This window comes from Oryctolagus cuniculus, chromosome 18, assembly GCF_051225735.1.
Source record: "Oryctolagus cuniculus isolate XC-2025 breed Fujian yellow rabbit chromosome 18, ASM5122573v1, whole genome shotgun sequence".
NCBI lineage: Eukaryota > Metazoa > Chordata > Mammalia > Lagomorpha > Leporidae > Oryctolagus > Oryctolagus cuniculus.
The window spans coordinates 29,899,858-29,914,637 of NC_142884.1; the positions used below are offsets into that span (position 1 = coordinate 29,899,858).

Consider the following 14,780-nt stretch of genomic DNA (forward strand, 5'->3'; position numbering starts at 1 on the left):
GGGGAGGGGATACCGCGAGCATCAAGGAGCGAGTCTGAACAGAGGCTCTGCAGAGGTTGCTGGCCAGGCTCACACACCCATTGTTCAGGGAAGCAGTGGCCCTGTCCCACCCTGTGGGGTGGCAGCAAGCCTGGGTGCTGGGATGAGGGCAGAGCACCCCTTGCCCGCCAGCCTGTGCTGCCTGCGGCCTGGGGTCCTGGGCCCGCCCCTGTCCTAGGCAGCTGTAGAGGTGAGCTCACTGCACGCTCTGAGCCTCCCTCCTGCTTCTATTCTGATCTCTCTCAGCAGCAGGCAGTCCAGTCCCATCTCCCATCCAAATGAACACTGCCCATCCGTCCCTGAAGCTTTCCAGCAGGGCGGTTCTGGGGGAATGGGGTTGGGACAAGAGACCAGTGGCAGGACTGGCACTCCCTGCCCCGCCATTGCCTGGGTGAGGGGGAAGGGCTGGCTGGCCGGGGTTTCGGAGAGGGCACCAGGTCAGTCTTCGGGAAGCGGCCACTCACCCCTGGACCTGTCCAGCCCTGTGCCCTCTGCCCAGGCAGAACCAGCCTGGACCAGTCTAGGAGGCTCTGAGAGGCCAACAGAGGAGGGAAAGTAAACAAGTGGTTCTTGGAAGCACCTGACCCCCCTCCCCTCCAAGCTCCTGCCTGCCCCCAAGGGTGACTTCGAGCTCACAGCTGGCCTTGTTGCCCCAAGCGCTGGTGGCAGCAGCTCCCAGGACTCTGCACTCTGACACACTCCCCCAGGGTCCACACGTGTACATTTAGTGCTGGCAGAGGGGAGGCCAAGCTGATCGGAGAATGAAGCCCTGACGCTGGGGTTTCAGACACCGTGCCGTGGCTGGGGGAGGCTTTTCCAGCTCCCAGGTCACTTCTTCTGGCCGGCAGTGACCCCACTCTGTCACGGTGGGGCTCTGGCCAAGGACAGTGGGGCACCAGGGAGCCTGGTGTGGCAGGTGGCAGGCGGCGGACACTCAAGCTCAGGCCCAGCGCACGCTGGCTGGGCAAGGCCAGCCAGTCGCTGCACCCTGGCACTGCACCCCTCGGCACCATCCTGGGGCCAGGCCCGGCCCAGCCAATGGCTCCCTGCTTCCTCTACTCTATCACTTAGCTAATCCCCGCCAGAGTGAACAGGGCTGTGGTATGGGGCGTGGTCACAGCAGCCAGGCGGGGCCGTGTCCTTGGGGAGCCCAGACAAGGTGCGGTGTGAATGCTGGTCTCAGCGGGGCTGTGTGGACACTTGTTGATTCTTGGCCTGCAGCACAGACTGAGTCACGTTTCAAGCAAGGACACCCCCAGGCTTGCAGCCTGAGTCAATCAGCTCTCTTATTGTCAGTCTGGGTGCGGTTTCTGTCCTTGCAACTAAGAGCCCCTAAGAGAAGCCTGCTTTCTCTGCCATGGGGAGAACTGAGGACGGGACAAAGAGCTCTGTACACCTGGCACCTGGAGAGAGAAGAGACAGGGCAGAGTCCTTGCCAGGCTGCCACACCCTGGGCCTGCTGGGGACCCATAGTGCAAGGGGAGCCCTCCTGCCTCGCCTGGCAGGGCCCAGCCCCTGGTGGTGGGCACCAGCACAGGAGCTGGACAGGCCTTGGTTCCTGGAGGTCCCCCAGACCCATGCTCTTCCATGGAAGGTGTGCTTGTCCATCTTGTCCATGGTGGGAGCGGGGTTCTTTTTTTTTTTTTTAAGATTTTTATTTATTTATTTGACAGATAGAGTTACAGACAGTGAGAGAGACAGAGAGAAAGGTCTTCCTTCCATTGGCTCACTCCCTAAATGGCCGCAATGGCCGGAGCTACACCTCTCTGAAGCCAGGAGCCAGGTGCTTCTTCCTGGTCTCCCATGGGTTGCAGGGCCCAAGCACTTGGGACATCCTCCACTGCCCTCCCAGGCCATAGCAGAGAGCTGGACTGGAAGAGGAGCAACCAGGACTAGAACCAGCGCCCATATGGGATGCTGGCACCGCAGGTGGAGGATTAACCTACTGTGCCATGGCACCGGCCCCAGAAGCGGGGTTCTAAGGCTCTGCACCTCCAGAAAAGAGAGGACCCTGACTCCTGTCCTGCTTTCTCTGCACTCTGAACATCCCTGGGGTCCCTACATCCCAGGGTACCTGGGTCATCTAATTCAAGGGCTTGTCTGGCGCCTGGAGGGCTGAGAAATGGCACTTGTTCCCCAGACGCCTCCGTGTCTGGGTACTGAATGGAGAGGTGAGTCCCTTAGTGCACAGAGAAGATGTTGGCTCTGGGAATCCCGAGGGAAGGAACCAGCCCCATCCTGCACCTCCTACTACAGGGCGGGGTCCTGGGGCTGCTCCTAGGGCTTGGGCAGTGGAGCCGGCTTGCACCCAGGAGCTTCACAGGCCTGCGTCAGCTGTGAAAGGCCGACCAGGAGACGCCCGAGGCATAGAACTCCACGTGGCTGGGCCAGTCGCCATCCCCGCTGCCCTCCTTGTCCTCCTCCGAGTCATCGTCATCGCCACTGGATGCCCCGTAAAGGGCTCCGGCCCGCTGGGCCAGCTGTCCTGGGGATCCCTGGCCCTGCTCCTCCGCCTCCTCCTTCAGCTTCTGGGCGGCCAGCTCCCGGTAGCAGAGGCTGCACACGCGCAGGGGCTTGGGCGAGAGGCGCGGCAGCAGGAAGCGCTCGCGGGAGCACTCGGCGCAGACCACAAAGCCACACTTGCGGCAGTGGTGGCGCCGGGTGAGAGCCGAGAAGCGCGTGTGCGTGCAGCGCATGCAGATGTCCGTGGCCTTGTCGGGGATCCAGGGCGCCGCGTGCTCCGTGGTGGGCTGGCGGCCCGTGGCCAGCAGCTGCCGCCGCACACACTCCTCAATGTGGCTGATCCACTCCTGGCGCTCCGTGGTGGAGGCGGCCGACACCACGAAGGACTTCTTGGCCGTCTTGATCATCCAGCGGTTCTTGGCCTGCACGGTCTCGGGCAGCGGCTCCAGCGTGACCTCCTCCAGAGGGATGATGTGCTGGCTGCGGTACTTGCGCTTGTTGAGCACAATGCTGCCATACACCAGGATGTCGTTGAAGAGGAAGAAGATGCGGGGTTTGGCCTTCTTGCGGCACTCCTTGGTCAGCACGCCCTCGCCCAGCAGCACTCGGCCCGGCAGGGCCAGCGGCTGCCCGGACGCCCCGAAACAGCTCTCCACCGCCGCGATCCGCTGGCTGTTGATCTCCGTGTTCGCCAAGTGGTCCACCATGGCTGGGCTGCAGGAGGAGCAGACGAGGGGGCATCAGCTTGTCCAGGCACGGCCAGAGGTCAGAGCCACATGGCTCACCCCAACCCCACAGCCCACTTACTACCCCATCAAGCGCCAGCAAGCCCACCCAGCCGCCAACACCACTACACCAGAAGCCGACCCTATATATGGAGTAAAGGAGTTCCTGGGAGGCAAAGGGAGGTGCCCCTGACCCAAGGAAGGGGAATGTGGAAGGCAGGAAGAGAGGGTGCCACTGAGTAGGCCACGCTGGGCGGCAGAGACCCAATCCCCCAGGGGGCCAGGGAGACGAGGCAGAACACGCCTCAGTGCTGTCCAGCCAAGCAGCAGAGAAGCTGGGACACTCCACCTCCGACCCCCGTCAGCTGCTCCCTGGGGCACTGTAGGCCCACCTCTCGGCTGGAAGGATGCAGGTGCAGGTGCAGGGCAGTGTGTGCCGGGCAGTGTGTGCCGGGCGATGCAGGTGTCTGCAACCCCGACACCCCAACTCTCCCATCCACCACACCGAGCTGTCCCTTGCCGGCGCACTAACCACTCCATGTTTGTGGCTCAGACTGCACCCCAGGCTGCCCTCTGCTCTGTGCACACACTCCCTTTGAGCCCACCAGACTCACGGCTCTGAAGACCACCTGAACGCTGTCAGCTCCCCAGCCCTGGCCCCTCCCCTGAGCCAGATGTTCGCTGCCCACCTGCTCATCCAGTACATTCCACAAACTCAACACTGAACCCAGCTTTCTCCCAAACCTGCTCCTCTCAGCTTCTCTTCTCCATCCCTAGTTCAAGGCCAAAACCTAGGGGCACTCAACCACCCATGCACCATCACCTTCAACTCCCAACTCCCGCCGAGCCACCTGCTCTCAGCACACAACTCCACTGCCATCTCATGAGCCAAAGGGCCTCTGTGTCTCGCCTGAAACAGACCACCCCACGCCATCCGTGCCTGTGACCGTCTCTCAGTCCCTGTCCCTTTCAGAAAGCCCAGCTCAGCGAGCTGCTCACCCCACCCAGGAGAAGTGTCGGCAAACTATGGTCTGATGGTCCCATCTGGCCCACAGTCTGCTTTTTTTTTTTTTTATTTTTATTTTTTGACAGGCAGAGTGGACAGTGAGAGAGAAAGACAGAGAGAAAGGTCTTCCTCTTTGTCGTTGGTTCACCCTCCAATGGCTGCCACGGCTGGCGTGCCACACTGATCCGATGGCAGGAGCCAGGTACTTATCCTGGACTCCCATGGGGTGCAGGGCCCAAGCACTTGGGCCATCCTCCACTGCACTCCCTGGCCACAGCAGAGAGCTGGCCTGGAAGAGGGGCAACCGGGACAGAATCCGGCGCCCCGACCGGGACTAGAACCCGGTGTGCCAGTGCCGCAAGGTGGAGGATTAGCCTAGTGAGCTGCGGTGCCGGCCCACAGTCTGCTTTTATAAATAAAGTTTTATTGGAACATAGCCACATTCATTCACTTATCATTGTCTATGGCTGCTTTCACCCTACAATGCAGAACTGAGTGGTGGGGACAGCAAACCATATGGTACTTGTCAGGACCAGCTATTCTTTTTTTTTTTTTTTTAAAGATTTATTTATCTGAAAGACAGTTAAACACACACACATACACACACAGAGAGAGAGAGAGAGAGAGAGAGATCTTCTATCAGCTGGTTCACGCCCCAAATGGCCCCAACGGCCAGGGCTGGGCAAGGCTGAAGCCAGGAACCTAGAATTCCATCCCTGTCTCCCATGTGCGTGCAAGGGACACACTGCTTTCCCTGGCACATTAGCAGGGAACTGGATCAGAAGTGGAGAAGCCAGGGCTGGAACTGATGCATGTATGGGAGGCTGGAATCACAGGTTGTGGCACGTTGTGTCACGTGCCAGTCCTGGGGCCAAGCATTCCCTTGTCTATTAATATGCTGGTTGCCTTTTATTTCCCCACTTAACTCTGAGCTCCTTGAGCACAGAAGGCTCTGCTTATTTATTCTCTATCACCAATTAATTTTTTAAGATTTATTTATTTATTTGAAAGGCAAAGTTACAGAAAGGGAGAGATGGAAAGAGAGATCTTCATCTGCTGGTTCACTTCCCAAATGGCCACAACAGCCAGGGTTAGACCAGGCTGAAGCCCGGAGCTAGGAACTCTATCTGGGTCTCTTATGTGGGTGGCAGGGACCCACTTGGGCCATCTTCTGCTGCCTTTTCAGGCGCATTAGCAGGAAGCTGGATGGGAGGTGGAGTGGCCAGTACTCCAACCTAGCTGGCATTCTGATACGGGATGCCAGCACTGCATACTGTGGCTGGACATGCTGTGCCTGCTCTGAGTGCCAGGCACGCAACAGGTACTGCATACACAAGCTCCCAAGGGCCTGCCATGCACGCATGACTCAGCTTTTACCTGCACAAAGGAAGTGAGCGAGAGCTAACCTCTCCACCCGCACATGCGCACACGTGTTCAGGCACACACAGCATGCCTCTGACCGAGCTGGTCACACGCGCAGTCTCTGGGTCACCACGCCACCTCTGTACACTCTGTAAATCACACTGTCAGCTGGAAGCCACAGCAGGGCCTCACTGGAGGGGCTGAGTGCGTTGCACAATAGAGACACTGAGCCCCTCGAGGCATGGAGCAATGCTTCATCAGGTCACAAGGAGCCCTGAGAAGGGCAGCCTTGGGCACCTTCTGTAAGAACCACTGCTTCGGGGCTGCTGGGAGAGGCGGTACTGCAGACTTCTGGATTATCAGTGACAGCCCCGGGCTGCTGCCGCCACTACTGATCTCCAGGCCCCAGGCTGATGCACAGTCTGGCAAAACCAGAACTGTGTCCTCTACAGTCCATCCCTCCCAGTCCCACTGGGCCATGCCGGGGCCCTGGGATGGTTTGGGGGACTCCACCATGGAGAAGCTCAGTGTGTGGCAGACACAACTGAAGCACCTGGGAGTAGGGGGAAAGGGGACAGAACCAGGGTCACTTGCTAGTGGAAGAACAGGGGTCAGAATGGAGTAGCCACAAATGCTGAGCAGAAAAAAACACCTGCAGATCCTTGTGCTGCCATTTATGCAGAAATAACACAACATTGGCACAGCACTGTGACGCAGAGGGTAAAGCTGCCGCCTGCAGTGCTGGCTTCTCATTTGGGTGCCGGTTCAAGTCCTGGCTGCTCCACTTCTGATCCAGCTCCCTGCTATGCACCTGGGAGAGCAGCGGAGGATGGCCCAAGTCCTTGAGTCCCTGCCACCCCTGTGAGTCCTGGGCTCCCAGCTTCAGCTCGGCCCAGCCTCGGATGCTGTGGGCATTTTGGGAATGAACCAGCAGACAGAAGATCATGCTTTCTGCCTTTCAAATAAAAATGAAACAAACAAACAAACAAACAAACAAACAAAAAAAAACAGAAAAAGGAGGCAGCAAACATATGAAGCCTAAAACTGAATTCTGGGAAGTGTGACCACAAGCTTCTTTCTTTCTAATTCTAAAGTTCTCAAAAGAACAAAGTCGCAGGACTGAGTCTGGGTTCGGTTCTGGGTTCTATCACTGTGGATGTGGAACAGTTCTCACTATGGGACACCTGGCTGGGCCTGGCGAGGAGACTGCACAACATGGTGCCTGGGCACCCCCAGCAGACACAGGCGCTCTGAGGAGGGCAGGCCACGTGTCCCTCCAGCACACCAGTGTGGGGAAGACGGATCTGGCTGCTGCCAGAGCTGGACGCAAACCCCACCCTGCAGGAGCACAGTGAAGCTGAGGGGCTCTGTGCCCAGAGAGCAGGTGGCTGGCTCCAGGCCTGGGGGGCTGGGGGAGCTCTGAGGCCAGCTTGTCCAGGTCCACCTCCGATAGGTGCCCCCAGATAGACAGAAGTACTGAGCAGTGTCCAGGAAGGGAGAGCCGTGGGCAGGGGCACTGCACCCACAGGGGGCCCAGCCAGCAGAAGGGAGAGCCCCCAACACGGTCTCCAGGCCCTCAGAGGGGGCCACGCTGCTCTGCCCCCGCCGACACTGATACCCCTGCTTTAGGCCCTCATGGCCACTGTCCAGCTGCTGATGGCAAAACGTGGGTCAGGAAGGCAGAGGGCTTCCAGCGGAAAGGGGAGGGGTCTGGGCTGGGAGCTGGTCTTGCATACTGAGGGCTCCTGGGCCCTTTGCTCTGGAGCCTTCATAGGATCCCCGATTGGGCAGGGGCCCTGACAGACAACATCCACTTACTGTCCAGCCCTTTACACAAAAGGTTTGCTGACCTCCGAGCTGCATCCCTGGGTGCTGTAAAATGCTTACTGGCTGGGGCCAACACGGTGGCACAGTGGGTGAACCCACGGCCTACAGTGCTGGCATCCCACATGGGCGTGCCCCTTGGAGACTCAGCTCCTCCACTTCTGATACAGCTCCCTGCTAATGCACTTGGAAAAAGAAGTGGAGGATGGCCCAAGTGCCCATGTGGGAGACCTGGAAGAAGCTCCTGGCTCCTGCCATAGGCCTGGCACAGCCGTGGCTGTTGAAGCCATTTGGGGAGTGAACCAGTGGATGGAAGATCTCTCTCTGTCTCTCCCTCTCTATAACTCTGCCTTTCAAATAAATAAATAAATCTTTTAAAAAAAAGATTTACGCCATTCTCTTTTGAAGGACCTACATGCCATTAACCTAGTTGATTTTCTCCAGCTATTAACTAGATTATTATATTTTAAAAATGCACTGTTTACATATTCAAAATGAAGCATACTCTTAAATGCATTTTAGTTTGGACTCCATTTTAAATGTTAGTATCATTACATCTTCCCCTCCCCCCAGTACCTTGCATTGTATTTTTTCTACTCTAAAAAAAGATACAGTGAATTTCTCACCTAAAAGCCACCTGTTTATTTCATTCTTCACTTGCAGTACCACAGAGCACAGTGCCAAGGAGAGAAAATTCTCTCTGCGTTCATCTGTTTTCAGAGGAGAGTCCGACTCTGAGGTCACACAGGCATGGCCTCAGGCCGGCAGGGCCGAGTCTGGGACTCTTTAAAAATGGTGTTTGAGGGCGGCGCTGTGGTGTAGTGGTGTAAGGCTGTCACAAAACACACCAAACACCGGAGTAAGGGAAAGGGCTTATTGGGGGAAACCTGACAGATAGGAGGGGGTGAAGAAGGAAAGAGCTGGAGAGCATAAGAGAGGAGAGAGATCAGGAGACGGAGAGAAAGAGACAGAGAGAGAGAGCCATGTGGTCAGGAACAGGTCCTCTTAAAACTTTGCCAGGGGGCGGGCAGGGAAGTAGGAGCAGCGAATCCCATTAGGATGGGGGTGGAGCTGACACTGGTGGTTGGGCTATGGGGTCACCTGGCTTCCAGCAATGGTGGCGGGGGCTAGAGCCTAGGATGGTGTCAGGATGTAGACTGCACCATAGATAAGACTGCGCTATTTTACTAACAGCGGGTAAAGCCGCTGCCTGCGATGCTGGCATCCCATATGGGCGCCAGTTCTAGTCCCAGCTGCTCCACTTCAAATTCAGCTCCCTGCTCATGTCCCTGGCAAGGCAGCAGAAAATGGCCCATGTGCTTGGTTCCCTGCCACCCACTTGGGAGACTGGGATGGAGCTTTTGGCTCTGGCCTGGCCCAGCCCCTACCATTGTGGCTATCTGGGGAGTGATCCAGTAGAAGGAAGATCTTTCTATTTCTCTCTCTGCCTCTCTGTAATTCTGCCTTTCAAATAAAATAAGTCTTAAAAAAAAAAAAAAAAAGCTTAATGCTCAATAGCTACTTCAGGGACACACCCAGAAGCCACAGGGCCCTGTTCCAGTGGGACATTGCTCTCAGTGAGGGATGTACCTGGCCAAGGCCACGGAGGACAGCAGAATCCCAGGGGCAGCTCAGCAGCCTGGACTTTCCCTGGGCTTTGTGACTGGGCTCCCCTTCCATTCAGGGACCTCAGCTCCAACCAGGCCCACATGCTTCAACCCTGCCTTTATCTTCAAACATTTCCCAAGTCCTACCATGTGCTAGACACCGTGCTAAGCACTGGGTGACAGCAGGCAGCCAGGAACAGGACCACTGCACTTTCTGCTGATACGGGAGCCAGACTGGCAGTAGCTTCTGACAACCAGGAAGAAAAGAAAAGTTGATCTCCCTGGGGCCGGCATTGTGGCACAGCAGGTAAAGCCGCTGCCTGCAGTGCCGGCATCCCACAGGGGCGCAGGTTTGAGACCTGACTGCGCCACTCCTGATCCAGCTCCCCGCTTATGTGCCCGGGAAAGCAGCAGAAGTTGGCTGAAGTGTCTGGGTCCCTGCACCCACATGGAAGACCCGCAAGAAGCTCCTGGCTTTTGGGGGAGTGAACCAACAAATGGAAGATCTCTCACTGTGTCTCTCCCTCTTTCTCTGTAACTCTACATTTCAAATAGATACAATAAATAAGAAAGAAAGAAAGAAAGAAAGTCCCTGAGGCTGGCACAGGATGATGGCCAGGGAAGGCCTTAGGAGGAAGTGACCTCACCCCAACTTGAACACCATGAAGGGGTCAGCCATGCAAACATGTGGTTTCAGGGTGGTGGTGGGGTGCTCTGGCCCTCAGGACCTGCACAAGGTAGAATAAATGAAGTGGAGGCCACACAGGAAGGAGCGAGGAGGCAAGGCAGGGGTAAGGTCACGGGGACAGCACAGGCCAGGCTGCAGACCCACAGGCCATGGTGACAACCTGAGTTTTCTGCAGGTGCGGTGCCTTCTCTTCCCAGGGGCTCCCCGCAGCTTTGTCTGGGCCTGAGCGTCCTGGAAGGCCCTCATAGTAAGACCAGCAACAGAGAAAACAAAATAGAGGTGCCATTCACTGAGCGCCACCGCCGGCTCGTCTGGCACTGTGTGAAGCACATGACCTGTATTAGCTCATTTAATCCTCACAAAAGTCCCTGCTGGGGAAGGTGCCTCCACCACCGCTGCCACAGCCGCCAAGGTCCCAGCTCTGAAATGACCACGAGCGGCTGAAGCCCAATCTCTACCTTATTTTATTTTTAAAAACTTATTTATTTGAAAGGGAGAATTAGAGAGAGAGAAAGGGAGACAGAGAGAGAGAGAGAGATCTTCCATCCGCTGGCTCACTCCCTGATGGCCATAATGGCCAGAGCTGAGCCGGGCAAAAACAGGAGCCGGGAGCTTCTTCCGGGTCTCCCAAGTGGGGGCAGGGGCCCAAGCACTCGGTCCTCTCCCGCTGCTTTCCCAGGAGCATTAGAGGGAGCTGGGTCAGCAGTACAGCAGCCGGGCAGGCACTGCAGGAGGCAGCTTTACCTGCTCTGCCACAACACTTGCCCCTGAAGGCTGATCCCAACCAAAGAGAATCAGAAATCCTCCTGTCCAGAGGGTTAGCTCCTCTCCAAACACTCCCCGCCCAGGGTGGCCAGGCCCCACCCCCGCCCCAGCTTGGCTGGGCTGCCCCACCCCGCCCCCACCCCAGGCCACAGGGGTCTCTTCCCTCCTTGGGGCGGGCAGGTCCCTTAGCTCAGCAGGGCTGCCTGCCGCCTGTGTGTTGGCAGCCCTGAGAGCTGACGTGTGCAGGGTGAACTCAGTCACCTCTCAGCTGACACGGAGCCCGGTGGGAGTCGTGGCCAGCTGCAGAGGCCGACCCCAGCCTCCCCCTGGCCTCTGACCCCAGCTCGGGTGGCGCAGTGAAATAACAGCTTTGTCTGTGGATTCCAAGGAGTCTCTGCCTAGGGCTGTGGGGATCGGGTTTCAGAGCGCCCGGGAAAGTCCGTTTTCCCTCCTGTTTCAGGGAGAGAGAAAAGGCTGGCGATTCCACGCACCTCTCGGTGCAACTGTCTCGGTGCACCCCGACAATCAAGCCCCACCTGTCTCCTTGGACGGCTCCCACCTAGAGCCACAAACCACAGCTTCGGCGCCAGGCGGCTCCTAAGTAAGAACCAGCCAGGACAGCGATCGCGAGGAAAGCCCGCCTCCAGCAGACAGGGACCGGGGAGCGAGGCCCCGACTGCAGCAGGCGGCCACGACTCCCCGACACGTCGCCGCACCCCCGTAGGGATCGCCCTGGGGACCGGCCTCGCCCCTGAGCACCCCCAACCCCACCTGCTGGCTTTCGCTCTCCCCAGAGCCCCTGCAGTCCCCACCCTGCCGGCCGGCAGTGCGCGTCCTTCTCAGCGCTTCTCCTCCCGTCCAAGTCCAGGACGTCTCACCCGCGCAGCCCGGGAGCAGCCTGGACAGGGGAGGCCCGGGGGTTCAGGGAGGTAGGGGCTGCCAGGCAGGACTCCCGCCCGGCCCGCCAGCCGCGGCCCGTCTGGGGGCTGAGGAAGCGCTTACCTTCTCCGCGCGGCGTCCGCGCCCGGCCAGCCAGCAAGCAGCCCAGCCCGCGAGCCAGCACTCGGCTGCGGCGTCCCGCTGGCCGGCCTCAACCAATCCCCGAGCCGCCCACGCCGCCCGACGGCCGCCTCGGCCAATCGGAGCCCTGGAGCGCAGGGGGCGGGGCCGCCTCGGTTACCGAGAAATGCGCGCGGGCGGAGCGGCCGAGGGGCTCGGTCCGCGGTTAGAGCCTCAGGGCGCTGGGCTGGGCGGGGCTTGCTTGGCATCCCTCGCGGGGGCGCTCCCCAGTTGGACCCCACCCCTCCTCTATCCGCCTTTTACTGCCGCCCCCGCCCCTCGCCTCCGGCTGCTCTGGCCCTGAGGGCACCGAGTTGAAGGCTCTTAGCCCTGCCCGGGGCGTCCCCGCTGTTGACCGGACCCGTCACCCCTCCTCTGAAGCCCCGGGGTGTTAATCACCTCCATATTGGAAATCAGCGGCGCTTTAGTTTGTGTTTCAGACTTTTCGTAGTTCAAACTTACACTGAAGGAAAGAAAATAGTTTGGGGGGCCGAGCCCCAGGCTCCTCCTGCGCCCCCTACGCCCCTGGGAGTGAAGTCGACAGCCCTCGGGCCCCAGGAGGCCTCCGTCCAAGCCTTCCCATCCCACTGGCTTCTTCCTGTTCCTCAAAACTTCAAGGCCGTCCCCACCCCTGGGCCTTTGCACTTTCCCTGCCTCACCTCCGAGTGTCACCTCCTCAGAGAGGTTCTCCTGGCCACCCACAGCGGCTCCCTGCCTCACCCCGCCTCTCTCAACCTCACCCTTGTCCGTGTCCCTTCCGCCAGGCTGTGAGCCCCACGCGGGGCTGGGCTGCTCTGTCCATTTCTTATCTGTGGATCAACACTTGTCCATCTTATAGATGCCAGTAGGACACAGCCCCTGCCCTTCGAAGAGGGGCTGACCGTCACCTGCTCATCTCTGGCCTGGCCCCAGGGCCTCTGTGCTGTACACAGACCTTCAGGTCAGCCTCATGGGGGCTGGGTATATTAATTTCTCCTTCAGGCTCTTGTCTTGCACCCAGAAAAGCATTCTGAGTGCAGACACGTGTAAGTGCAAGAAGTGTGGTCAGTTTTTATTCAAAAGGTGAGAAAGTGAACATACACACACACACACACACACACACATGCGAGCATGGGTTGCCTCACACAGAGAAATACCCATCATGAGTGGACAGTGGGCCAGGAGATTGCCCCAAAGGAGGAGGATGAGGGAAGGGAGAGAGAGAGAGAGGGGCACCTGGCAGCCCCTCCAGCCGGGGTCTGTGACAAAAGACCCTCCCAGTTGTTGGCCTCTTTTATGAGGATGGGGGTGGTGTCTCTCCACATGGAGCTTAGTATCCGTATTTTCACGTCATTGTCCCCCTTAGGTCCCTGATGACGCAGCTGCATCCTGGAAAGGGGCGTTTTGATTGACAGGCTGGAGGATAGTGGCACCCGGGGGGCTTACAGCCACCTAATTACCTGCCTGCTTATTGCTGTCAGTCTCAAGCCCTGGCCCCAAGTGCTGCTGCTGGAAGGCCTGAGCCCTGCTCCCCTGGGTGCTTCGGGTGAGGCTGTGTGGCGGAGCCCTGCCGGGGAGGTGCCGTGGAGCCAGAGGGTGGGCTGAGAAGGGAAGGGAATGGGGGGAGGGAGGAGAGAGAAGGCCAAGAGAAAGAGGAAGGGTGCAGGTGACCGGCAAGTTGAGAGGGGCACCGGCTGTGGCCTCAGAGAGCCCTTGTCCCCTCCCACCCCCCATTACCCTCCTGGGAGAGGTCAGTGTCCAGCAGGGACCACAGCCTGGTAGGGAGCCTCTGAGCCAAATTTGACCTCTCTGATGTGTCTTTTGGCCTCGCCAAGTATTTCAACATTTAAATACGTCGTTGTGTGAGAGTCCGCGGAAGATCAGAATCTCCAGCTCCGGTTACGTCAGTGTGCTCGATAATGCGGGCCCTCGTCCCCACCAGGAGCTGTCCTTTCTGTTCTCCCATCCCCAGTAGTCCCCGCCGCCCTCTGGACTTCCCCCATGGCCTGCTCTACCCACGCTTGGATCCCCAGTTAAAGGAACATTTGCACTTATGAGGGACCAGGCCCAGGCTCCCAGGGGCTGAGGCATACAACCCGGGGGCTCAGTTGGGTCCTTGCGACACCGGGACATGTGCACATTGCTTGTCGCTGGCGGGTGGAAGGAAACTTCAGGCTGAGCTCCAGGACTGCCCCCGGGGCCCAGATCCCTCACAGGCTTCTTAGGGAGGGTGGGTCCTGCCTGGGGAGTGTGGTTGGCCATGAGATTTGGGAGAAAGCCGGTCCCCCAGGGGGTCAGGGCCACTGTTTATGGTGGCATCCTAGCACGTAACACCTGCCTGGCACAGAGCAGCCTCAGGAAAGAGACGCCTTTTCAGGACTCTGGGAAACCGGAGGGAGGACGCACACCTGTTGGTCCTGGCGTCGGGAGACCCCCTCCTAGCCTTGCTTGGCTGCTGGTCCGGGGTCCACCGTGGCCTCGGTCTCCTCATCTCTCCGGCTCAGACATTCTCAGGGCGTGAGTGGAGTCTGGGAAAACCCCCAAGCCAGTGCAGAGTCTGCTGTCCAGCTGCCTGCTCCTAGCAGCAGCTAGGAGACCTGGGCGGAGGGCCCCGCTCCTCCAAAACAGAGAGGAAAAACTCGTGACTCAGGGGAGGGCAGAGGCTGAGTCAGCCAAGCCACAAGCCATGGAAAAATGAGGCTTCCTTGAGGTTTTTTCTGCTGCTCGGCTAACGAGGAGAAGCTGCTGCCCAGACGGCAGGAACTAAGCAGGGTTTCAGGAAGCTTTTCCAGCGAGAGATTCTGGCAGGCCCCTCTGTGGAAAAGGCCAGGGATTGTTCTTGGATCGCTTGCTAAGTTCTGTGTGCCAAGCAGTACGTACCAAACACTGAGGCTATCTTATCTCTCCCCACACTGCACCTGTTATGCCCGTTCCTGGTTTAAGAAACTGACATAGACACCAAAGTATGCAGGAGAGAGGAAATCGATGGTGTAAAATAGTATCAATTGGTAAATCTAGGTCAGGGTCAGCCAGTGTTTTCTTTAAAGGACCAAATAGTAAGTTTTGGGGACCTGACAGTCAGGACCTCTGTGGCACCCGCCCAGCTCTGCCGTGGTGGACCAAGAGCAGCCGTAGGCGAAGACATAAACAGTGGGTAAGCTGCCTTTAAGAACACCCGTGTTTGATTTCCATGTGTTATGAAACATTCTTTTTCAAGTTTTTTTTTCCAACCCCTTCAAAATGTGAAAACCATTCTTAGCTCA

General features: G+C 58.3%; 1 protein-coding gene across 4 annotated transcripts; it reads right to left on the bottom strand.

Moving 5' to 3' along the window:
* Nucleotides 1–1,672: 1,672 nt before the first annotated feature.
* On the bottom strand, nt 1,673–13,949 carry PLEKHF1 (pleckstrin homology and FYVE domain containing 1). Of its 4 annotated transcripts, none has more exons than XM_089318738.1 (2): nt 13,926–13,949; nt 1,673–3,216 (listed from the first exon to the last, which is right to left on the bottom strand). In XM_089318738.1, the coding sequence occupies exon 2, from the start codon at nt 3,207–3,209 to the stop codon at nt 2,370–2,372; it is 840 nt and encodes a 279-aa protein (XP_089174864.1). In that variant the 5' UTR covers nt 3,210–3,216; nt 13,926–13,949; the 3' UTR covers nt 1,673–2,369. The 4 variants fall into 4 exon arrangements, with proteins under 4 accessions (XP_089174864.1, XP_008272789.1, XP_051689360.1 ...); XM_008274567.5 differs by lacking the exon at nt 13,926–13,949 and adding an exon at nt 11,482–11,513; XM_051833400.3 differs by lacking the exon at nt 13,926–13,949 and adding an exon at nt 11,292–11,513.
* Nucleotides 13,950–14,780: the final 831 nt, after the last annotated feature.